The sequence below is a fragment of the Haliotis rufescens genome, unplaced genomic scaffold (assembly GCF_023055435.1).
Source record: "Haliotis rufescens isolate VD_foot unplaced genomic scaffold, xgHalRufe1.0.p SCAF_5, whole genome shotgun sequence".
Taxonomy (NCBI): Eukaryota; Metazoa; Mollusca; class Gastropoda; order Lepetellida; family Haliotidae; genus Haliotis; species Haliotis rufescens.
Genome location: NW_025964223.1, coordinates 50716858 through 50743366, shown reverse-complemented (window position 1 = coordinate 50743366; position 26509 = coordinate 50716858). Strand labels below are relative to the sequence as shown.

The window sequence follows — 26509 nt, the reverse complement described above, 5'->3', positions numbered from 1 at the left end:
TCTTGATAAGCATGTTGCCACAGACTCTCTATCCAGAAATCAGTTGCGCCCAAGGTTACCCATGATAGACACTGACACAAGCAGCCGTTGTTTATTTGCAGCTAGTGGGGTTGAGAGAGGTCGATATGCATTCTCCGTCTCGGTAGCTGGTGTAATTTTAGCACGTGCTTTTCTATGGTAGACTCATTTACCGAGTTACTATCGGGGACCTATTTTCTGTCAAAGACTTTTCGTTGCAGAGTTTTGATCTTCGGGGCCCCGTATGATGGCATCTGTGTAGAAAGGATGCAGAGGGACAATGATGAGGCTCCCAACGGGCGAAGTGTAGATTGAAAATGGACAAACTATGATAAGGGTTCCTTTTTGGCCAACTAGAAGTGCCGAATTTTTAAAAAGGTTGAAACAAATCTGATGCAAGTTATTAGGAGTGTTACTATGACAACTAGTATGTTGCTATTTCTTTCAGTTTTGGAATCATGACAACATCCATTTCTGTTAGGGGTGGGCCATTTGATATTTAGGTGTGTGTGTGTGTGTGTGTGTGTGTGTGTGTGTGTGTGTGTGTGTGTGTGTGTGTTGGCGGGGGTTAAACTTTTCTCACTGTTCACTAAAACATAATAACTGTATGGATGTAGGTGATTTTGAAACAGAACAATGAAGACATCAGTATAATACAGCATTTTTATAAAATTAAAGTCCATTTTGTACTACACCATGTGTAGCCAAACCCAGTCAACTTGGCATGTTAGTACTCACATCTACTGGAGAAATGTACTTTTCAATTACTAAGGTTGTGCATGATGGACATAAGTAGCATAACTTTTGATGTAAACTGACAGACAAAAGAAACGTTACCAAACTGAAAGTTGGACAAGTTGGGTCCAAACCCCGAATAGTGTTAGAAAATGGTTGAGATTCAATCGCCAAAACACAACCAAAACAGTTTGGAGTAATGCACGTGCTACAGTACCCAGATCAGTGGAACTTATATTTGAAGTGAAACGTTTCCTGCACTTGCAGCATGCCAGCCTACAAAGATCTGGATATAAAAGGAACGATGTACTGTTCATTCACGACCAAACCATTGGACTGTGACAAATAACATGCTGAGATTAACGGTACTGAAAGAACAAGCCATTGGTATGATACATCAAGAAGCAACGCATGACCACGTTGCAAGGAGTTTTGGCTGTAGCCAAATGACAGTCACCAGGTTGATGGTTCGTTTTTGGCAAACTGGATAGACGGGAGACAGGCGATACTTCATTGTCGGCGTCGTTGGAGAGGCGACGCCACTACTCGCCGTGCACCGAACAATACCCCTGAACATCGGGGAGCTACAAAAGTATGAGCTGTTTTGGGTATTTTTAGAAATAAAGAACCCACCCACCCACCTAGAAATGGTCCGCCCCTTAGAATGTGCCCAAATGTCGGTGTGTAAGGTTGATGGGATTGTTCTTCAAATGTATGTACATGAGCAACACTTTGTCCCAAGATAATTTCATTTAGACGGAGGCACCATACCCGTGCTCGTGGGTTTCACCAAAGTTTTAAACGTCCGAGACCCATTTGACTTCGGCCTTTCCGCTCACATTATGCTGACATGCTGTAATATAACTGGAATACTGTTAAAAGCAGCGTTAAACCCAACTCACTCACTCACTCTAGATGTATCGGTAAATGCGGCGCCGATGTCTTCAATAAATGTCATATTTCATCACGAAATTCACACTGTTAATTTTTCATTTTTAAATTTATGAAAACGTGTTTTGTCTCAAAAATATTACGCCCTTACGTCCGTACTTGTGTACGGGTGGCCCAGTCGTCTAAGGCGCCGCAATTCGCTGAGCAGAGTTGCGTCCCCTTGACACGCCAGAAACCTATGATTGTGGGTTCGAATCCCGGTTCGCCCCAATTATGTTTCTAGGTTTGTCAGCACCATACCCGTGCTCGTGGGTTTCACCGAAGTGGTAAACGTCTGAGACCTGCATCACTTCGGGCTTTCCTCCCACATTAAGCTGACACGCCGTGATATAACTGGAATAATGTTAAAAGCGTCGTTAAACCCAACTCTTTCACTCACTCACTCATATTGCTTAGTGCGCCTTAAACAACAACACGAAACTGTGGTAATGCCATCCTCATCGTGTGCTTAATCCTGCCAACTTCATCCTAAATTTAACAATGGAACCATGTTAGCAAATCTGCCAGTGTTTATTTTTGTTTCACTACACAAGAACGTACACAGTCGTTACTACACACAATCTGTGGTATGAGTTGTGTGCGCGGCTTGGCAACGGCAGAAAAAGCAAAAGCATAAAATAACAACTATAAACACCAAGTGTTTACTGCATGTTTTTCGTGAGCATTATTGGCGTACATCCTGCATACATGGTGTCTTGTCGGTGGATGAGCGCAAAGAGGAAGCCAACCTGGTAGAGACATCCATCCCAGTTTACAATATGTAGACGATGAAATAATCGCTGAGACTCGGCGATTAACTAGTCTCCTGACAGCGTTCCATAATTACCTTGATGGGGGTTTCCGGGAAGAAACCCCATAAAACTGTAGATCTATGCATACTATGACATAAACGTCATACTTGGATACCGGCCTGTTTGCGAGTTGGTCGAAACACTGAAATTGAGAGGGCTTAACGTAAAAATGGTTTCCTTAAAAGGACGAGCTCTTGAAGATTATGACAGTGGTGAAGATGTCTGAGTATTATACACTAACTGTAATGTATTTGGCAGATGTCAGGCCGGCAATTCATCACTTCACTCCGATGATGCTGACGCCGCTGGAAGTAGTTCCAGTTGGCGATAGCGTCAAGCAATTGTAACTGTGAATTATAACAAAAATATCGTAATGCCATTTTCTGTCTGTTTTAAAAAAAATATTTTTGTCCAATACAGCAGTGATTCAGAGAAGGAGGATGGGAAGAGGCTTACACTTTTTCAAATCTGGTTGGAGTAAGAAAAACATGTTCACGTTTCTGAGTTCGGCTACATGGAGTCGTAAGGAACTCGGATGTGTCCGGGGCTTCCCATTCCTGTCTTATATTGTTCTTGATGACTTAAAATAGTACCTTCTATTTGAACGTCGACATGAAACTGCAATCAATATCTTACATAGCAGAGTTGGAACCTGATGATGCGATGTGTACTAGTTTTATGCAAGGACACCTTCAAGCAAGGCGTCAACACGGCGCTAAAGTATAAGATGTATGTTGAAAAGACAATCTTTGTGTTCCAAATTGTTAATCTTGAATTATTGTTAAAAAAACCCGCAAGAATGGCCCACTTTTTTTAAGTCACTTGACTATGCAAGCGGGTGGAGGGGTTGCGTATTATTGCCTGACCCTATCATATACACTGAATGTATTAATGGGCCAATGCACACCAATCAATTCCTTCACTAACCTTCCAGTTTTTTCATCAAACAATTCCAAAGTACCTCAGTGATATACTATCCAGGCATGAACATGCAAGATCATTGTGGTCTGCTAGTCTCGATCGCCGAAACGTCACCTAAAACCATTCGGCCTCCCTTCCTTGGAACTCTCTGCCCCATGATATTCGGCTCTAACCAACACTAGCCTCCATCAAATCCCATTTATAGACCTCCAAAACAGTATCAATTGCGCAGCTCGATGCTCATGATGTCAGTCACTGGGTTGTCTGGTCCAGACTCGATTGTTTACAGAACCGACGTCATAGAGCTGGAATATTGCTGAGTGCGGCGTAAAACATTGTCACTGCTAGCTTTCCGTTCCTGTTGCTTCCGTTGTTTGTGTGTGTATAATGTATATAATCTCAGATAGTGCTTTGAGCAGATACCAAGTGTCTGGATTTTTAGAGCAAAATGAAGACACTTATTATTGTTATATTTATTCAAAATACAATAAAATTTGACGTTTGTCTAGTAAGGAGAGGGATTTACACACATGTTGCGTTTTTTCGAAATATTATTGTATATATTTATCTTTATTTGATTTTTTCCGTTTGGAGCATGCTCTTCGATTTTCTAGGAAGCATTTTCACCTCTGTAAACATCACCATCATCCCATCTTAAACTGCTGGACCAATGAAGCTGAACCGTGATATACTTCTTCCAATCAATGGTGACATCCCCATTTGTTTCTTTTTGAACGCATGAAGAGCATTTCGTTTACGACTTTTAATGAAGAACGCACGAAGAGCGTTTCGTTAACGACTTTTAACGAAGAACGCACGAAGAGCGTTTCGTTAACGACTTTTAACGAAAAACGCACGAAGAGCGTTTCGTTAACGACTTTTAACGAAGAACGCATGAAGAGCATTTCAATTACGTCTTTCAACGAAGAGCATTTCGTTTACGACTTTTAACGTAGAACGCATTAAGAGCATTTCGTTTACGACCATCAACATCATCGCTCTTGCAACATGGCTGTCCCAGTGACGCTGCAGGAACAAGATACGCGCGTACACACATGCTTCGTGGGGGGTTATTGTAAGGGAGTTTCACTTTTAAGTCCTGATTGCCTCGTCCTATAATCCTCACTGTCTTCGTTATTAGATTTGATGAACATAGTTACGCTGCAGCAACAAAAAGCCAGTCTCGACTGCAGTGCACACGTTGGCGCTCGGAGCCGTTGTTGTCAGTAATTGCCCATATCGCTGTCTGATTTGATCGGAATTGATTCAAACTTATGATGACCTCTCTCAATCGCTGACGCTGCTTCCACAGAACTCTATGGTTATTTAGTCACATTATGCTACACTGGATTTACAACTACAAAGCGCAGCCTGATAAGCACGTGTGTGGCCATCATTAGACAGGGACAGAGTTTAACGATGCATGTTGTTACTTAAAAGTGAGTCAGTATGATTTTTATGCAACTTGGAGCAATATTCCAGCAATATCACGGCGGGGGACACCAGAAATGGGCTTCACACATTGTATCCATGTGGGGAATCGAACCCGGGTCTTCGGCGTGACGAGCGAACGCTTTAACCACAAGGCTACCCAACCGCCCATGTACCCCTCAGACACAGCTGCTTAGAAGTATGACACACTTAAACCTTTTTACCTTTACAGGTTTCTAAACGTGTAGATGTCAATTCAAGAAATTACATGTGTATTATCTTTATGGCAATTCAAATGTAAAGATAGCACATATGTAGACGCGCGCACACACACACACACACACACACACACCACAGGAACTTGATGATAACGTGTATAACATATATATTCGTATAGAAAGATATCACACCCCTCTATATATATTATGCTATACACGCTATCATCGAGAAAGATATCACACCCCTCTATATATATTATGCTATACACGCTATCATCGAGTTCCTCTCTGTCTGCCCCCCCCCCCCCCCCCCCCTCTCTGTTTATATCTTGAACATTCAAGTTACTAAGTTCAATTTTCTAGATAAAGACGGATGGATTGCGTGATCATGATGCCTACAGCAGTGTGAGCTGTCGACAGTTTCATGTTGCGACGTCTTTCAGTCTATATTTAGCCGATAGTTTTTTATTGGAAAGCATGCCGTACGCGCCAGGTGGTTAATGTTACAATTTGTTTTCTTGCATCAAGAGATGTCAGATAGAATACATCTTCCCGAGGCAAGTGTATCCACTAGCCTATATCAAAGCCTAGTTTCCACATCAAGGCCATTTTTTGGGCTCGACCCCGGCACCTCCTCGCGTAGGTCACGAGTTGTGCCCCTTGTAATGAAAACTCGATATCCAATCAGATAGCTGTTCTTCTCTCGTATAGCTTCTCTGATTGGACTATCGACATGTGCGATAGTCCAATCATATTTAGCACAGGAAAGTGGGCTTGATGTGGCATGTGTGGAAACAAGACTTTGATAAAGAGGCTAGTGGACGTTCCTGCCTCGGGAAGATGGATAGAATATAACAAATTTCAAATCTGATCGTGTGCCTTTGATTTTGTCTTGTACGAGACCTGCATGCAGCAGTCCAGCAATATATACATTGACACTGCAAGAGAGCCAGTCTAGATTCCATTTTGCGTACAGGGAAAAATAGCTGTGAAAATTATATGAATGGACCACTGGAAATCAGTGACAACACCAGGTGTCCACGAAAAGGGTCAACACGTCGTGTATAAACACCAATACAAGTATATTTGCAAATTGTAAGAAAAGTTCCAACCTGTGTTCGTTTTAAACCTATGTAATACACGAATTTCATCTGAATGTGACATACTAGAAAGGCATGTAAGTTATTGCCTTGCTCCGAGCCATCTGAAACGAACGGAAGTGACGTCATTGAGCAGATGGCCCGCCATCATTTCGTACGATCCACACTAAATTCGACACAACTTCGAACCTGGCGCTGGTTGTGTAATTAATTACCAAAACATACTTTGTGCCAGACGCTCGTTTACTCTACCTTAGCGCGTATCGATGGAAGCAGGTGCCAGCAAATGGATAGATTATGTTATGCTTCTAGGGTGAAGTAGCTCTGTATGCGATCGTAAACGTCACCGTGATGTTAGCGCCACGCGCCCTCACTGTCTCTGGTAGGCAGGGGGTGGGGTGTTAACGCCAGGTCTATTATCTAACCAATTGGAAACAGCGTTTATTGTCGTACGGTGTTTAGTGAAATGCCAGAGTTGAACTTTTGGTACTGCAGCGTTGAGAATACGTTGGTCCAAACAGATTATGATACCTTTTGAAACCTGTAATTGGTCCTTTGTTGTGGAGTTATTACACTGAGACCGCCTCCGTGGTCTAGTGGAGAGAGCGTCCGCCTGGAGAACGTAAAGTCCTTGGTTCGATCCCTGGTCGTCATACCAAAAGTCGTTAAAAGATGGTACTTGCTGTTACCCTGCCTGTCGTTCGGCATTAATGGGATACGACGCGGACTGGCCGGCTTGCAGTTAGTATACTGTGTTTGAGTGGGGTATTCATGTATTCATGTTAAACCGGTATTAGTCCGACTAGGACAAGCACACACACACGCGCGCGTACACACACACGTCGCGACAGTAAACCCCATTTCATCCCACCCATTGTTCCACAGATAAAACCAGTGCCTGATAGCAATGCCACGACAACGACGACACACAGCAGCCAGATCCTCCATTGTGACCACCCAATGCCCTTCAAATTGCATGAGGTACTGGTCAACTGTTTTCCCGGAATCCTTAACAGAACCATGAATCCGATTGGACAATACCGTCTGCAAGTCATCTAGGGGGAAATGCAGTTTCCAATAACAATAATAGTTAATATTTCACTTCTTTCTAAATTTCTTTATTCCTTTGCAACTGGTAATTAATGAGAACATATACGTGGACATTGTGACATGGTGCCATTTCATCCCTTATATTACTTCTTCTGTAGGGGCGGTCGGGTAGCCCAGTGATTAAAGTGTTCGCTCGTCACGCCGAAGACCCGGGTTCGATTCCCGACATGGGTACAATGTGTGAAGCCTATTCCTGGTGTTCCCTGCCGTGATATTGCTGGAATATTGCTAAAAGCGGCGTAAAATCAAACTCACTCACTCACATTTCTTCTGTATTCTGATTGTAACATGTTTCTAGGTTTGTCAGCACCATACCCGTGCTCGTGGGTTTCAGCAAAGTGGTAAACGTCTGAGATCTGCATCACTTCAGGCTTTCCCACATTGCGCTGACACGTCCTGACATACGTGTTTGTTCACAGCGGCGTTTAACCCAACTTACTCACTCACTCACTCACTCACTCTGTCTTTACAACACTGAGTACATGTGTTCTAACAAGTGATGGGGCGTTTTAACAACTTTCGCGACATCTTAACAGTAATAAACTGACCACCAACTTGTTGGCAGTAAATTATTTTTGAAAAATCTCATTATCCTCATGTATAATACATCTAGCCGACAGTAACTGGTGTCTTCCATTCTTAAAGAACGTATTTATCAACTTGCTATGTCAGTAAAAGTCGGATTGGTGTTTGAGTATAACTGGTATGTAGGCACTAAGGAGGTGGCCATCTTGTTGTCTTCAGAAACTCGCAAGGCTTTCATCTTTGCTGAAATCTGCAAATATCGTGTTTGTGGTTGATAAATGACCCAGGGCGTCATTCCCACAGGGATTCATGGCAACCCGCGTCAGGTGGTTACGAGAATATTATTGAAGTGTTAAATATTCCTGAAGTGAGGTCGTGTCGGATTGAGCGAGAGTGGGAAAGATAACTTTATTCCGCTTGTAGCGTATTGCAGGTGAGGGAGACAAGATAAGATACGAGTTGGATGTTGTATTGTGGAAGACTGGTCCATTGTGGTGGTGACGAGCGGGTACACTACCCACTGAGCCACCCCTCGCATCGTACAAGGGCATGACGACCTGTTCTGCCCCGGTGTCCCCTGTAGCTACTTGACCCCCTGAGCCCCTCCCCTCTTTGGCTTCAGTATTCTCTCTGTGCAGTGTAGTCTAGCCTTGCTCCAAGGCTTTGCTGAAAGAAAACTCCATGGATGTGGTAATTCTATCCTCCTAATAGGAAAGTCTAGATATGTGGACACTACCTGAAGGGACAACTTGTTCTTATCATTACATAATCTAGAGACCCGTGAAGATTCCAGGGTAGAATAGGTCTTCAACAACCCATGCTTGCCGTAATAGGTGACTATGCTTGTCGTAAAAGGCGACTTACGGGATCGGGTGGTCAGGCTCGCTGACTTGGTTGATGCATGTCATCGTATCCCAATTGCGTGGATCGATGCTCATGATGTCAATCACTGGATTGTCTGGTCCAGACTCGATTATTTACAGACCGCCGTCATATAGCTGGAATATTGCTGAGTGCGGCGTTAAACAACAAACTAACAACAGCAACATAATCTAGAAATTAAGATCTAAACTAATTATTGCCTTAGAGACCTGTGTAAGTCTAAGTGTAGCCGAATAGCGCTATATGTCACAGACCCATAACCCCTTGCCACGTGCGTATGTCGAGGTCTTTGTATATCGGGGCCGCTTTCTGTTGTCGTAAAAAGTTAAGAAAAGTTGGCTGGCTGGGTACACCGGGCGAGTGAGTGAGTGAGTCGTTTTATCGCCACACTGAACAGCACCCATTTATACAGGGCGTGTCGGCATGACAAGCGAGGATAGCTCAAATAAACGATGGTTGTTGAAGTTATTTAATTATTGGAATCTACCAGCCTATCCACTGAGAAAGTATCCTAATCAGTGCGAATTGTGAATGAGACCTGCATCACTTCGGACTTTCTTTCCACGTTAAGCTGCCACACGTGATGTAACAAGAATAGTTTTCTAAGGGGCCGCGTTATGACTCACTCACTCACTCCTAGTGTGGGGATTTTAATTCAAGAACTAGTAAGAATTGATTGCATTTTACATATGTCAAGTCACGTTAGCTTGGACCAATGTTCATATATACATAATACTTGTTATACTTGATATGATAACAGACGGGTTTGGGCGTTCATTACTAAAGCTTTGTATACATATAAATCTAAATATCACGAATGGAAGGTGGGGTTCAGATGCGGGTGTGGGTGATTTTACATTTCTTTTAGCAGTGGGTACAAGTGTCATTGATTACAATACTACTGCAAGCTCCTTTACATAGTCAGGAGTTCGGTGTCGTTACAAGGTCAGAGTCCGAGCATTTACCTGTACGATGTCCATTTCAGTCACGTGACGTCAGGCAACAAACAAAGTTTTTTAACAAACACTTACTTTATATGCAATTTGCGTGAGTGGCCGGTGCTACCGGTAGGGCAGGGCATGCTTACCCCTTTCGCGAACACATGGTGTCATCACTGATTTTTCACCAGAACCGTGAAGATCCGGGGTAGAATAGGTCTTCAGCATCCCGGCCATGCTTGCCGTAAAGGCGACTATGCTTGTCGTGAGAGGCGACTAACGGGATCGGGTGGTCAGGCTGACTTGGTTGATGCATGTCATAGCTACAAATTGCGTAGATCGATGGTCATGATGTCAATCACTGGATTATTTACAGACCGCCGTCATGTAGCTGGAATATTGCTCAGTGCGGAGTTAAACAAGAAACAGAACAGATTTTTTCACCGCTATTTTGCTTTTTACGCCCAGTGGATTCTGTCTCGGCAGATAATCGAGACTGGTTATTGTCTGGGGTTGACGTTATATGTTTAGAGTTAGAGGATATTTATAGAGGATGGTTAAAAAGCACAGGAGGCACTTGGCGAGGATAATAGCTTCAGTTTACGTGCGTTAATAATGATGAAGTCAGGGAGAATTTACTTTCACCTGATATATCTAGTTTGCTTGAAAGACTGTGGCACAGTTCTTTCGGATATTAATAATGCACTCAACATGTCTGACAAAGAAGCAATATGCTTCACAGAGTATGACACGCATAGACGCAGAACACAACCTTGGCTTGACATAGAGTGCAATTTTCTAAGATGTGACTGATTTTGGGGATGCTTAATATGTTTTAATGACGTTTCATCGTTACGAAAGTATTTCGAAAGCCAGAAATAAGTACATTTGCACTTTAAAATGTGAGAAAAGGAATTACTACGAATCTGTAAAGAATAAATTACAAATCTGACTATTAGTAACTCAAAAATTTCTTCATCAAACACTAAAATTATATATTTCAGCATACTACTACATGTGATGATGACTTTCATTCTTTTAATTATGGTGTCACCCTTTAAATAAGACCCGTACTGTTTTCAGTCAGATTCCAGTAACAGAAAAATATGATGAATCTACTTCCTGTTTCTAAAAAAGAACCGTGAAGATACGGGGTTGAATAGGTCTTCAGCAACCCATGCTTGCCGTAAAAGGCGACTATGCTTTTCGTAAAAGGCGACTAACGGGATCGGGTGGGCAGGCTCGCTGACTTGGTTGATGCATGTCATAGATCCCAATTGCGTGGATGGATGCTTATGATATTAATCACTGGATTGTCTGGTCCAGACTCGATTATTTACAGACCGCCGTCATATAGCTGGAATATTGCTGAGTGCGGCGTAAAACAACAAACCAAACCAACCAACCAACTTCTAATTGTCAATATTTTTTATACGAAATCAATTGTATTCCGGAATACTACACCCGGCTTAACACCGTTTCAGCAAAAACTTATGTTTGTTGAAAAGTAAAAACTCAAGCAGCTGAGAACATACTACATGCTAACAACTATTTGCATATAGACTGCACTCCTCTTGGGACGCGGTGTTTAATTGGCATCATTTTCGTTTGATTATCAAAAATAAGCAAATTTGTGAAGAGACTTTTAAAGAATTAACGGCAAGCACCTTAGTGTACACCTGCTTACAGACTATCAAATCTCTTATCAATATTGTCGAGAATCTATTTTCAAACTCTTCATGCAATTTGAAATATTTCATTTCTCCGTGTGTATTGATCGAGCTCGCAAGTTTGACACGTCGGGCGTCAGGTTGGTAGGTGAGTTTATCAAAAAGTTATACTGTATAACCTATGAGTGCAATGTGTGAGCCATCGTGTTGAGGTCACTGGTGGTATTCTGAAACAACATTTATCAGTCGAGAACTCCCATAAAGTCGTTATGAAAGAATGCAATACGTATAAAATTATTGATGCAACCCGGATGTTAGACAAGATGGCGGACGACAGTGGAATGGCGGATGCTGGATTTCCGGTTCAGGTAGACAGCAGGCTGTTACCGTCGTATTTGTGCAGTTGTCTGATAGCATAGAAATGATTAACGTCGTGTCTAAAACCGACTGAAACAAGGTCAGTCTAATGTGTGCCCTTGTGTTCACATGGTGTCTTAAACGATATAATTCTGAATAATGTTTATCTCGGAAAACAATCATGTCTACCTCAGTGAGCAAATATAGCAGATATTAATTAACACATCACATGACTTCATTTGGTTGCTACTGAACTATCGGCTGATCTGGAGAAAACAAATCCAATATCGCATGCATGGTTTGGAACAACATATGACGTCAGAACTTTCAGAAGTGAACGAGGAAAACTTATTTGCATGTAATATGCACGTGTGAATAGATAACCTCCAATTGGTTACTGATAGAGGATAGAAGGGAAATAAGATATATACGAGGTACATGTGCTTATGTGCCAAAACACTGTCCACAAGTATGCATGGCAAGAGGGATGACTTCAACTTTCCTAAAGTAAACTTTCCCTTGATGTCGAGCAATATTCCAGCAGCACCAGTCTTTGGTGTCTATGCTTAAGACGCATCAGCAGTTTTGCAGCTATTCGCGGCAGCTTTTAGCAGAGATTTCTTGTGATAATGGAAGTGTTTTTCGTTGCTTTTATTGTCATATAACATGTTTAACTCACGTCGTGACCTGACAAAGATGATTTCGTATCTACAAACGAAAAGGCTTGAAATAATTCTTTAGTGTTGTCTTTTTCTCCTTAGTGTTGTCTTTTTCGCAGAGAAGAAATTCCCAAAGATAGCGTACAAGACCGAGAATAATTCTGTGCCCTGCTACACCATAACATGAACCCGAAATGCAAATTTTAACCGATAAATGTCCTATGCCTGTATAATATTAGATACTGACTTGTTTCGCGTTATTTACTCGTCAGTGTCCGCATAAATGAACAATATCCCACAAATCTGCAGCTACACAAAGAATCTTGTCCGGTGTCATGTATGGGTCTTTGTAACTTCGTTTCTCACGTGATCACATACATAAGTGTCAAATCTGATTGGTCTATAACAAACAAACAAACAAACAAACAAACAATGGTAACTGAGTGGCTGTACTACTAATTATGCCTGCAATAAAGACATTCACTGACACATCAGGTTAATGACAAATCACACGTGTAGGGCTATACTATGAGGCATGAATGACAACAAGGGCATACAGATTTTTGTCTACAATGCATTTAGTTGCCTGAAAAAGAACATCTCCCCGAGGCAAGGGCGTTAACTGACTATAAAAATCCAGTTTCCACCCTTGCCGAAGTTTCTGGGCTCGATCGTAGCGCCACCAGTGGCTTTTGCGAGTAATGTCCCTTATGTGTCCCTCCTATTGACCAATCAGATTGCACCTCTCATATATCACTTGCATTTACTTCAAACAAAGTGGAGGCGTACAGTCAAGAAGATCTGATCAATAACCAAACTCTATATTGTAATAAAACGGGTCTTACTTCGCGAAGTGCATCAATTTCCGTAAATGCCTTGATTAAAACCATGAAGAGATTTCGAATATATCTGTTGACGCTGAGTTGGCGGTACACATGCTTTGCAAATCCTGCAATCGACCGAAAACTGCTCGGCAGTTTTCGAACCGGATGTTGATTTCGTTACGCGATTTTGATTGGACTATGCATAGACCCGTTAGTCCAGCCAAGATGTAACTCCACAATTCCAACCTAATTCGACAAGGGTGGAAACTGGACTTATATATATATATATTGTATGTTTTTGTGTGTCACATGCTGTATAAAACAGGACAGGAAAGTTAAAACGAACATAACACAACATCCGGCCTGAAGGCCTACGAGACACAAAATGAACAATATGAAAGGATAAGGTTAAAAAAAATATTGTTCAGAAATGTGTTTAGAAATATTTCCTAAATTTTTATTTCCTCTGTCCATACATACATATGGTAGCCTAGTTTCTTGTTACGCTTATTTGCTTTAGCCAGCAAATCGACTCACGGCAGCTAATGAGCCCCATCTATTCTGTCTTCCCCGACCCTACAGAATAATTTTAAAATGAATCCAACTCAAGTCTAGAATGATTGGGCAAGTCTAGATTGCCTCAGCTCTGAAGTTAATCATGGTTCTGGGCTCCATTGGGATTTTATTATTTATTTTTTAGATATTTAATATCTTTAAATAAGAAACTATATTTCTGGGACTAAGTGTTAGTCTGCGCCTAGCGGACAGTGTCAGACAGCGGGGATAAAGCCAGAGCCTAGTCCTCCTTGAAATAATTTAGAGCTAGTTTTAATAGTACATGTTCAGACTTGTTTTCAAGACGACCTGAATGTTTAGCCCGCGGTGCGTGTGCATATCAGCGCCATTCATCACGTACCTGCCAGTGGAAGTACACTCCACACACGTTACCTATACGCATCTATGTAAACTCCTACCCTGCAGTCGTGTACACATATATGAGTAATAAAGTCAAAATAAGTTGGGCAATGTTCAGGTAAAGGGGCCCAAGTGGGCCACAACAAATTAGTCCTTTGTATAATTTGTAAGTTCGAATACGGATTACAATTGTGTATTAAAGAGACCCTTAAGACGAGACTGAAATGTGTCTGCCGCCACAACACTCAATAACATGTATGGTACTGTATCAAAACGTATTTTATGCAGTTTGCCCCATCCTTTTACATGATATTTGATTTGACCCAGCTCAGGAAGTTTATTTTAAAATCAGCCAAAATACTTCAGTCATCGTTCTGGTCATTGCCAAACACAATGATGCCATTATCAAGGCCTAAGCATGGACCTTATGGCACCTAGACAAGTCTTAACATTCTAATGTTTGTTTGTTTGTTGTTTAACGCCACAGTCAGCAATATTCCAGACGGCAGTCTGAAAAATAATCGATCTGGCCGGACCAGACAATTAAGTGATTGGCATCATGAGCATCGATCCACGCAATTGATGAAACTTGATATCTGCCTGACACCTTAACAAGTCTTAACATTCTCATGTTTGTTTGTTTGTTTGTTGTTTAACGCCACACTCAGCAATATTCCAGCTATATGACGGCGGTCTGAAAAATAATCGATCTGGACCAGAAAATTCAGTGATTGGCATCATGAGCATCGATCCACGCAAATGGGATACGATGCCATGCATCAACCAAGTCAGCCTGACCGCCCGATCCCGTTACTTGCCTTTTACGGCAAGCATGAGTTGCTGAAGACCTTTTCCACCCCGGATCTTCACGGGTATAACATGTTCATGGTACAGACGGAATCGAACAATCGACTTTGCTTTTAGTAGAGATTTCTTGCGGCTATGGTTTGGTTTGTTTGTTGTTTACGCCGCACTCAGCAATATTCCAGCTATATGACGGCGGTCTGTAAATAATCTAGTCTGGACCAGACAATCCAGTGATTGACATCATAGGGATCGATCCACGCAATTGGGATCGATGACCAAGTCAGCGAGGCTGACCACCCGATCCCGTTAGTCGACTCTAACGACAAGCATAGTCGCCTATTACGGCAAGCATGTGTTGCTGAAGACCTATACTGTCCCGGATCTTCACGGGTCTCTTGTGGTTATGGAAGGACTATTGTCGCTTTTTTTTATTGTTTCAAATATTATATCTGTGGAATATCTGTTAGCGATGTCAAAGTCATCGCTAGGGACATTGGGTAGTGGTTGTACGACTCATCTCCATATGTGCACCTGTACTTGTACAATCCTGTGGCATGATGGTTGTTCCAGATCAAAATCTACCGAGCAAGGTCAAGGTCACAGCAAGGTCAGAGTGTTTAAGACGCTTGTATGGTTCTTTTGCACCCAGTAGTCATGTGGTTTTGATATATGTTTGATAACAACCAGAAACACAACAGTATCAGGTCATCTGAGTCAAGGGGAATGTAGGACGTCCTTGAGTCAAAGCCGTAAGTGACGTTATCGGTGAAGTGATTTTCTTATTAAGTCAGCTCACCCGTGAAGATCCGGGTTAGGATAGGTCTTCAGCAACCCATGCTTGCCGAAAAAGGTGACTTTGCTTGATGTAAGAGTCGACTTACGGGATCAGGTGGTCGGGCTCGCTGGTTTGCGGTTGCACGCTTGGTCTCTCTCTCTCTCTCTCTCTCTCTCTCTCTCTCTCTCTCTCTCTCTCTCTCTCTCTCTCTCTCTCTCTCTCTCTCTCTCTCTCTCTCTCTCTCTCTCTCTCTCTCTCTCTCTCTCTCTCTCTCTCTCGTTTAGCGACCTTCCCAGCCAGCTGGTTGTGTTTTGGGATCTTAAGTTTGCAGCGTTTCGACGACTGTTTTCAGCCTATTAAATTTTCAAGCGCATACTTTCTTTTGCCCAGCAGTTTAGACAGGTGTTTATTAGAAAGTTTACAACGTTCGCCCGCTAATAATAGAACAAACGTATGCGTGCAAGTATACACGTAATTGCTATTTACAGTGACGGAGGGCCCAGTGTTTTAATGGGAGTGATTTCGTAATCATTCCGCCTGAGGTGTATCATGTCATGTATATTTCTTCAAAGAGTAACTATATACACAATGCTGAGTATTATCAAAAGAAACACTGTTTATAGGAAGTGGGAAGGGTGTTCTAAACGATGTCTACATTCACTCAACATACGGTTAACGCTTTGGCTTCATTTTGAACTTTGTTTATTGTGGCGCACCATTACATACGACACGAAACTGCTTTGAATTTTAAATCACTTCAAATGTGACCCCATTACCGATGTTGAAATAAGAGTATAATTTGAGGTTAAGGATAGACGGAAGAATTCTGTATCAGGTCCGTTATGATTGAAAAAATGGATAAATAGTTTCGCTACTGAGGAGTGAACATGAATGATTTGTTTTAGCCCAGTACCCCATGCTTAATGTAACAGTGAGTGAGTGAGTATGTTTTACGACGCTTTTAGCAATATTCCAGCAATATCACGGCGGGGGACAACAGAAATGGGCTTCACACATTGTACCCATGTCGGGAATCGAACCCGGATCTTCGGCGTCACGAGCGAACGCTTTAACCACTAGGCTACCCGCCCGCCCGTTTTAACACGTATATAAAGTTATTCAGGAAGTTCAAATCATTTGTCTTTAGAAAAGGACAAACAAGTCACTGAGTGAATTTATTTATGCCACCGTCAGCAATACTGACGTCGCTCTGTAATTAATCGACTCTGGTGATGACAAACAAGTGAGTGATAGCATGAACAACCATTTCTGTCATATGTCGACAGTATGACACGGAATCACTCAGGTCACAGAACCTGGCTACGTTTCAAACCGTCGCGGCTCTTACAACCTTGAGTTACTAGGGGCCTATTCTGACCAGGTATCCCCAAATGTGTTTAAACTATGAATATTGGTGATAAAATAGATACAAAATCTGCTAACCTTTCTTTGAGAGATTTCGAGATCTGTCGTTTGTGGATATTTGTTGGTGAGAAAAAAAAGCAGCATATCACGTTCTACCAATAGTTTTTTCAAATACCTCATTTTGAGCCCAACTTGCACATGTGAGAAACTACTGTCACGTGACGTATATCCACCATAGTGAAAAGGTTGGGTAGCCTAGTGGTTAAAGCATCGCCCAGTAACGTCAAACTAAGGGACCGTTCATAATTTATGGCTTTGGGTGGTAGTGAGGATGTTTAGGGGGCGGTCATCATTATTGTTCAGGGGATACAGGGGTGGGGTCAGCAATTTTGTACACATGTAAGGGGGTGGAAGCAGCAATTTTGTACATACTGCCATACATCTTTCTAGTTAACTTTATTTGACAACATACACGGATTCACAAGTGTATTTTACAGTTACTGTATTATGATACATCACAGTCAGATGTTTCTCTATCATCAAGTCTTTCAAGTAATCTATGATTTGGTACATGAGTTATTGAAGTGTGTGTGTGTTTGTGTGTGTCGGGGGGGGGGGGGGGGGGGGGCTTAAAACGTACACAATACTTAAGGGGGTAGTTTACATTGTACAATATTTTCAAATAGATTGTGAACCGACCCTAAGACAGTCGTGGTTCTTCCAAAAGTGGATTGGGATACCGACCTTTACTTTTTAACACCTCGCTGTTGTTTAAACCATTTGTGGCCGTCTTAGTTAAAACATGACTTAAAAATAACTTCACCAGAAACTATAGATGACCTTGCAACCTTACAAATGTGGGTACAATCTGACGCTGAAACAATTCACTTCGTGATCTGAAGACCGATTCATTTTGCACACGACACCAAAATTCGAAAACGATTCCGCTGCGCCCACTCGATCTGATTACGAATCCAACCGCCAAAAAAATAAGGCTGAAGCAGAAACAGTTTGTAATTCCCTCAAAGTGATTGCCTCTTTCAGCAGCGGTTTGTCTCCTCCAGAATAAATCCGATTCTCTGACTCCGGCAGTCCTCACACACAGTGGGGATTAGACCCATTGGTTATCGACATCGGCGCCTACTCGATTGATGTAACCCGATCCTCTGTGGGCGGGTCCGTGAAGTCAGGTCCTTACACCTGAACTGTCAATGCCAACTGACCTGAGCTGTCTGACGTCGGGAACAGACTGTCCTTTCATAATGACCATTGCAGCGAGAGAGCCCCTGCACTGTGTAAACGAGGGATGCTCTCAAACAACGTTGACGAATTTTATAGACCGGGACATTGCTGGAGTGACCGTGTGCCTAGGGCTTAAAGCGGTCTTCAGTTCTGTTTCAATTGTTTTGTGGTCACACCTGTTACATCTGTTTATGCAGGAATGAATTAAGTCCACATTACATCAAAAGACTCTCATTTGTATTATGTTCAATGAGTAGTTATATTTTAATGCAGAAATGAATGGTGCATGTTTATCAATACAACTATTCCGTCTTTCGCATCCGTCAAGGGGGTGTAGGGGTGGGGTGGGGTGGGGGTGGGGGGTCTTTTTGAAAACCAAATGTGTGTGTGTGTCTTTTTGAAAACCAAATGGGGGGGGGGGGGGGTTGTCTTTTTGAAAACCAAAATGTAGACAACTCTCCCCACCCACCCACACCCCTTCCTTTTAAAAATGCTAGATCCGCACTCGTTTCCTTGATATGTATCTTATTAGCAAACCTATTTTGATCCCAGTAGGTGATGAATTTATTAAATACTCATTTTGTGTCGTCTAGATAGAGAAAATATTTTAAGAAATGCAATGATTGAGTGTTCGTTCGAGATAAACAAATAACCTTTTACCTGTCAGACAGAAATAGTACGTTCGTACTCATCTCTCTTCCAAAATGTTGTCTGATGTGACTGATCAAGGCCCCGAGTTCAACAGACGTAGTAGGTATGTGCTGTGGCGTAATGACCCTTATCCTCGAGGAACAGGAGAGGTGAAAACTGAGTCATCGGGACGGCCATTAATGTTTAGAACATTTGTAGTTGCAAAGTAATAGTGCATGTATTATAAGCGTAAGATAGGATATATTACCCGAGGTAATTAAAAATGCTGAATGGAACAGATTATATGTATCATATTGCATGTTGAATAAGTTAATATTCCGAAATATGTGCATACTTACTTCTATGGATAACCACTGGCCACCGGAGGCCGTTGTTATACCACAGGGGTTAATAAACGTTATAAAACATGCCCAATGGATTACAAGTCAATCTGCGCTTCACGAACATAAAAGACAGTTTATTGATTAGAGATGATGAAAAGAGATTCATTATGACTTTAGAATATAAAGTGTTAACAGAAATAAACAAGCTTGCAGGATTTTGAAACATTATCTTTTGGCTCTGTCAACACTGTCGACGGACAGTTTCATTTTTGCACACGACACTATCGTCACAAGCATGGCAGACGATATAACCGTGCAGGTGAATGGGTCTTTAGCGGACGATTTCGGGGATATTTTAGATGTGAACACTATCGCAAGAGCCAAGGTAGGAGTAAACGAGATCGTGATAAATATTCAACAACTTTTACAATCTTTCTGTCACATCGTTTTCAGTTTTAATTAAAGACGCATTGATTCATCCCATGAACAGGTGCTAGGTATGCAAGGCAGACGATCCAAACTCTCGCACCTTTCTGTAGCCAACAGGTGTAATATAAAGTGACGCGACTTGAAAGACGCTTGAGTGGACATTTCTCCATGGATACGACACTCACGGGGAGTTATTTGTCTCTCGACATTAAATTTACAGACGGTGATGGCAACTACAATTTGATGCTGAGTGCACGACCTGCACGTGCTACACTTTTCCCCCAAGTTGATATGACAACCCCCGATTCATTTCAATCTCACGTGTCTTTGGCATGTCAGTCAACATATATCAGTTTTAATAATATTGATATATGTTTGCGTGTGTGTTGTCAGTTATGTCATGTGGGTTGAATTTACCTTGCCGTTATCCCATCATAAAGGCATATGATAATCAGCACCTACAATATGATTTTTACAAGAAAACCATTATTATTATTATTATTCCTGTTAAAAACTGTTGTCAGTGTATGATAAGACGTTCAAGCAGATTCATTTCTTTTTCTTGAGAAGGGGCATAGCCCAGTAGTCAGAGTGTTTGCTTACAAACATAATAAAGATGACCCCTGTTTTATTCAAGAGTGAGTGAGTGTGGTTTTACGCTGCTTTTAGCAACATTCCAGCAATATCACGGTGGGGGACACCAAGATATGGGCTTCACACATTGTACCCATGTCGGGAATCGAACCCGGGTCTTCGGCGTAACGAGCAAACGCTTTAACCACTAGGCCACCAGACCGCCGCCTTTTATTTAAGAAAATGACACACCTATCCTTTAGGGATGTTAGCCTTACTGTAATCTTACTGGAATATTACTAAAATCAAATTCACTCACAAGCTACTATTGTCTTAGTGGGCATGTGTTTCATGTGTTTGCTTGTCATGCAGAGGTCTCTTGGTGTCTTGGGAGATACAGCTGCGGCACCACTATCATGACATCACTAGGGGGAGAGTGAAGAGACTGAAATGTTAACACGTCCTTGCCATCCGTCAAAGTTGCCATTCTGACAACTGGACCTTATAAACAATCCAGTATTCTTCCTGATATTCTTTCTGGGTCTACATCGGGTGAAAATGGTTGTGACCCATGAAGATCCAGGGTAGAATAGGTCTTCAGCAACTGTAAAAGTTGACTATGCTTGTCCTAAGAGGCGACTGACGGGATCGGGTGGTCAGGTTCGCTGACTTGGTTGATGCATATCATCGATCCCAATTGCGTGGATTGATGCTCATGATATCAATCACTGGATTGTCTAGTCCAGACTCGATTATTTACATACCGCCATCATATAGCCGGAATATTGCTGACTGGCATAACATAATTTTCAATCGTCCCCTAGTCTGTCATACAGACACTGAAAAAATATATCCAATGAAGCCCACGCAAGTCTATAATGTTTGGCAAGTTTCTGGGCTCCTTTTTATTATATTCTATAACTATATTTTAACAACTGTTTCTTTTCTGTAAAATATGTTCATTTCAGAGACAAGATGTTAGTCTAGTCATCCCCTTACTCAATTCAATAATGAAAAGATCACCTTTTCAAATATACAATTGCAGGCCAGGTTTATGCACCCTAGTATATATTCAAAGATGGTCATTAAGTCGACTTTAACTCTAGAGCTGTTTGAGGTAAACGCAATGACAGTCTCAACAATAGTTTCAGTGTCCTTGTTAAAATCTGAGAACATGTACAAGTAACAAAGTGTCTAATGGTTTAAACAGGATGTATCCATGTGTTTGTCAGTGAAAGCATGTGATGTTGATCTACTACTGGGAGTGGGTACCACCAGGACATTGTGCATGTCAAACACTGTTGGATGTTTGGCCACATCGTTGTGTGGGTCACACTGACCCATCAAACAATTGTGTGACCTAGCTGATTTAGTGTATCATCGTACACAGAGAGAAAGAATATGTCCATATAATGTGTTTGGTTTGATACTTGATGTGTGGGTGGTTATCAGTAAACATTCATCATAAGGGTGGTGGAGCAAGTACCTGTTAGTGTGGGTTCACAGGAGGAGAATTCGAGTTTCAGTACATGTATTGACAAATCCATTCATAACTCACTCCCCAGTAGACTAAATAACAATAAACAGATAGCAGTGTATTCGGGGAGGGAGATACAGATGTATGTTGTTATCTAGTCAGGGTGTATTGGGGAGGAGATACAGATGTATATTGTTATCTTATCAGTGTATATTTGGGAGGGAGATACAGATGTATATTGGTATCTAGCCTTTGTGTATTGGGAAGGGAGATACAGATGTATATTATTATCTAGTCAAGGTGTATTTGGGAGGGAGATACAGATGTTTACTGTTATCTTGTCTGGGTGAACTGGGGAGGGAAATACAGATGTATGTTGTTATCTAGTCAGGGTGTATTCGGGGAGGAGATACAGATATATATCATTATCTAGTCAGGGTGTATTGGGAGAGGAGATACAGATGTATATTGTTGTCTAGTCAGGGTGTATTGGAGAGAAGATACAGATGTATATTGTTATCTATCCATTATGTTTTTGGAGGGAGATACAGATGTATATTGTTATTTAGTCAGTGTGTATTGGGGAGGAGATACAGATGTATATTGTTATCTTGTCAGTGTATATTTGGGAGGGAGATACAGATGTATATTGGTATCTAGCCTTTGTGTATTGGGAAGGGAGAAACAGATGTATATTATTATCTTGTCTGGGTGAACTGGGGAGGGAAATACAGATGTATATTGTTATCTAGTCAGGGTGATGCAGATGTATGTTGCTATTTAGTCAGTGTGTATTGGGGAGGAGATACAGATGTATATTGTTATCTTGTCAGTGTATATTTGGGAGGGAGATACAGATGTATGTTGGTATCTAGCCTTTGTGTATTGGGAAGGGAGATACAGATGTATATTATTATCTTGTCTGGGTGTACTGGGGAGGGAGATACAGATGTATGTTGTTATCTAGTCAGGGTGTATTTGGGAGGGAGATACAGATGTATATTGTTATCTAGTCAGTGTATATTTGGGAGGGAGATAGAGATGTATATTGGTATCTAGCCTTTGTGTATTGGGAAGGGAGATACAGATGTATATTATTATCTTGTCTAGGTGTACTGGGGAGGGAGATACAGATGTATGTTGTTATCTAGTCAGGGTGTATTTGGGAGGGAGATACAGATGTATATTGTTATCTAGTCAGGGTGTATTTTGGAGGGAGATGCAGATGTATATTGCTATTTAGTCAGTGTATATTGAGGAGGGAGATACAGATGTATGTTGTTATCTAATCAGGGTGTATAAACAAAAGAGCCAACTCCATGAAGACATGTGTAATATGGGTGTGTCAGGCGGATATGGTGTGTAATATGGGTGTGTAAGGTTGATATGGGGTGTGATATGACTGTGTAAGGTTGATATGGGTGTGATATGAAAAATTCCATATAATACCCACAAAGTTAACGATGTTAGTCATCATCAATCACAAGGCTGTCCCCAATACACGTGATAGAGATAATAACAGACTTGTATCAGCTTTAATAAATGCACAGTCCTGGCAGTTCCATCACATTTAGGCACAAAATTGACCTCCACAAATTCTGAAAGCTATCAAATTGACCACGATGTTCAGGGATCTTCAAATATGTTTTGGCAGGATACTTTGTGATCAATACAGTGTCTTCTCCCAGTGATGGAGGAAACTCACATGTACTGGGAATTAACCCTACGTATTTGGTGTCCTTTATGTAACAGATTTAAACAATGATATAATACCACATGACTATCAATAGGCACTTTACTATCATACCATGATAAACCAAACTTATTATTTATCAATTGGATGTTACTGGCCATCACAAAACAGGGCCAACCATACTGTTTAGTTGTGTTTCAGAAGTATGAGTAAGTAAGTGAGTGAGTATGGTTTTACACAGTTTTTGGCAATATTCCAGCAATATCGTGGCTGGGGACACCAGAAATGGGCTTCACACATTTAGCCATGTCGGGAATGGAACCCAAGTCTTCGGTGTGGCGAACAAACACTTTAACCACTAGGCTACCGACCGCCCCTTCACAAGCATGAAGTTTACATGATGTGTGCTATCGGTACAGCAGGAGACATTTAACCTTTTCGTGAACACCTGGTGTCATCACTGATTTTCAGTTACCCATTTATATAACTTCATCACTATTTTGGCTATTACGTCCTATTGAATCTTTTTCGGCAGACATTCAAGACTAATTATTCTCTGGTGTTCATGTTTTGAAGTTCTGTTTGAATCAATCATCGACCAACTTGTTGAGTAAGATCAAGAAATATTTAATAGCCTCACCACAAATGTGTTATGACTTGTTTTTGTTATCTCTTTTTTAACCCTCAATAAAGAGGCTTTATTTATTTGTTTAGGGCTGCTTGGTAGAAAATGATGGCTTGTAGGACACTGTTTATGAAAAAGTAGAATATTATGTTTCAAACAACTACTAAGACTTCAAATTATAAAAGATCAACACAGATCTGAAGAAATCTTGACAAAGGCTGTAAAACATGGTAAAGGTGAGAGCAGTTAAACTGAAACAATTTGCAGTGAATGTTACATAAATATGTGCAGGTGATCTGAGCCACCGCAGTCAGCTTTTGTGTGGTGCTTCAGAGCATATCACGCTACTTTAAAAATATGTAGTTGATGTTAAGTCAGTTTGTGTTAGTGGAACTTGAGGATTGAATTCCAAAGTCTAGAGCTATCCCTGTTTGCACAGACAAGTCCTCCAAACAAGGATTTGCTTGACATGCTGTAACTAAATCTCTAATCAAACCTTGACAGGTTGATGGCAGACTCAGACAATCTCCTTACCTGGAGGCTTGTAGATGAATTTATCCTGAAGTTGTAGAGAGGAGTGGTTTGTTATGACTTAAACTGTCATAAAGTTATTTTATCTTGACGTTTTCAATATATTTTATCTTGTATTTTCAGTAGTCTTCTTTTATTTTGTTGGTACTTAAAATCAATTTTAACCTGAGAGAAGGCAGTGGAGTTTGTAAAGAGATATTGCTTGCTCTTGACCAAAAAAATGGGCAACTCCTGTTTAAAGAGGTAAATACACATGAAGTTATTCCTTGTGAATTTATCTGAATCCCAGTTCGCCCTGATTCTGTTTCTGAGTTTCTGAGCACCTTACCCGAGCTCATGGGTTTCACCAAAGTGGTAAATGTCTCAGGCCTGCATCACTTCGGTCTTTCCTCCCACATCAAGCTCTCATGCCGTGATATAACTGGAATAGTGTTCAAAGCGGTGTTGTACCCATCCAATTCACTCACTCACTCACTCACTCACTCACTCACTCACTCACTCACTCACTCACTCTCACTCACTCACTCACTCACTCACTCACTCACTCACTCACTCACTCACTCACTCTCACTCACTCACTCACTCACTCACTCACTCACTCACTCACTTGATAGTTCTAGAGTCTAAGATCGATATACTGATGAATTAGTACAGTGTAGCTTCTTAAGCAGTACGTGCGGTCGGGTAGCCTCGTGGTTAAAGCATTCACTCGTCACGCAGAAGACCCGGGTTCGATTCCCAAAATGGGTACAATGTGTGAAGCTCATTTCTGTTGTCCCCCGCCCTGATAGTGCTGGAATATTCCTAAAGTGGCGTAAAACCATACTCACTCACTCTTTAGCAGTTGGGTAAAAGTAACAGGATTCAAGATTGAATGAATGTATGTACAGTGGTGTCATTGCATTTTATGAAAGTATGATGCCATGGTGTTTAATTGGTTTCACAGACTTGAATTAATTAATACATTGTTACTTCTTCTGAACCAGTAAGGGGGGGGGGGGGGGGGGCACAGTTGGCACAGTCATCTAAGGCGCCATTATTCGCTGTCAGCACCATACCCGTGCTTGCGGGTTTCACCAAAGTAGTAAACGTCCGAGACCTGAATCACTTCAGGCTTTCCTCCCACATTAAAGGGGCACTGATCTAAAGCAATTCCCCGGACTGGTTGTTAACTTTGTTATTGTTTTTTCCCCGTGAGTACCCGGGTGATACGCAACGCAACTGAGCGTGACCAGAGACTGGGCTACTGTCTGCAAGGACAGCTAAATAAACTTAGAGGCTGGAGGCAATATTTGTTTTACGCATTTTTGAACAATGATTGGTTAACTGTGATCTATAAAGATTTCGACAAAGGGCGCATGTTAATTAATTTCTTCAGCCTAAACAAACAGACAAAAAGAACGGCGGAGCTCATCGGATGTCGTCATTTGGAAATACTCCAGATAGTTATAGTTAAATAATTAAAAAAGTATCCATGCATTGAATTGCGGATTGCGTCGATAATATGATTACTACTCCCTCGTTGTCATCCACGTCTTCTGGTATAATCCTACACTTGTGTATTTGTCGTCATTCACTTGATGCTCAGTTAATGAATTTATTACAGGTACAATTATTGGTAGCACCACTTAGATTACCTGACAAAGGGTCCCATTTGGCATTTATTGTGTCTGGGGTAATTATTCAATCTAAATCCAGGTTTGAAGTGAGGTGAAATGTTTGTTATGTAATATGCACGTGGCAGCCCAGCAAGAGGTGAATGATCAGTTGATTTACTTTTTTTGTAAATCAACGGATCGTTCCTAGTCATCAAAGGATTAACAGAAAATACGTTGATTGATTAGTCACTGTTATCTTGCACAGGGGATATGTCAAAAGTGAGTGTTTACATGTCTAGGTTTACTAAAACAAAGGGAATACACTCATATCATGGCGTAAAGTGCCGATGTAAAAACAACATACTTTGTTCAAAG

The 26509-nt window shown here is 41.4% G+C and overlaps 1 protein-coding gene across 2 annotated transcripts in view; it reads left to right on the top strand.

Annotated features, from left to right (window-relative positions):
• LOC124126830 (four and a half LIM domains protein 2-like) overlaps window positions 1–26509 on the top strand; it is a 161258-nt gene that overhangs the window by 4913 nt on the left and 129836 nt on the right. Inside the window, exon 1 of one of the 2 annotated variants that reach the window (XM_048384394.1) lies at window positions 19471–19593. The exons of the other annotated variant lie outside the window; for it this stretch is intronic. Within the exon in view, the coding sequence (XP_048240351.1) occupies window positions 19504–19593 (90 nt within the window). The 5' untranslated portion in view covers window positions 19471–19503. Of the gene's footprint in view, window positions 1–19470; window positions 19594–26509 lie in introns of those variants that run through there. 2 annotated transcript variants of the gene reach the window in all.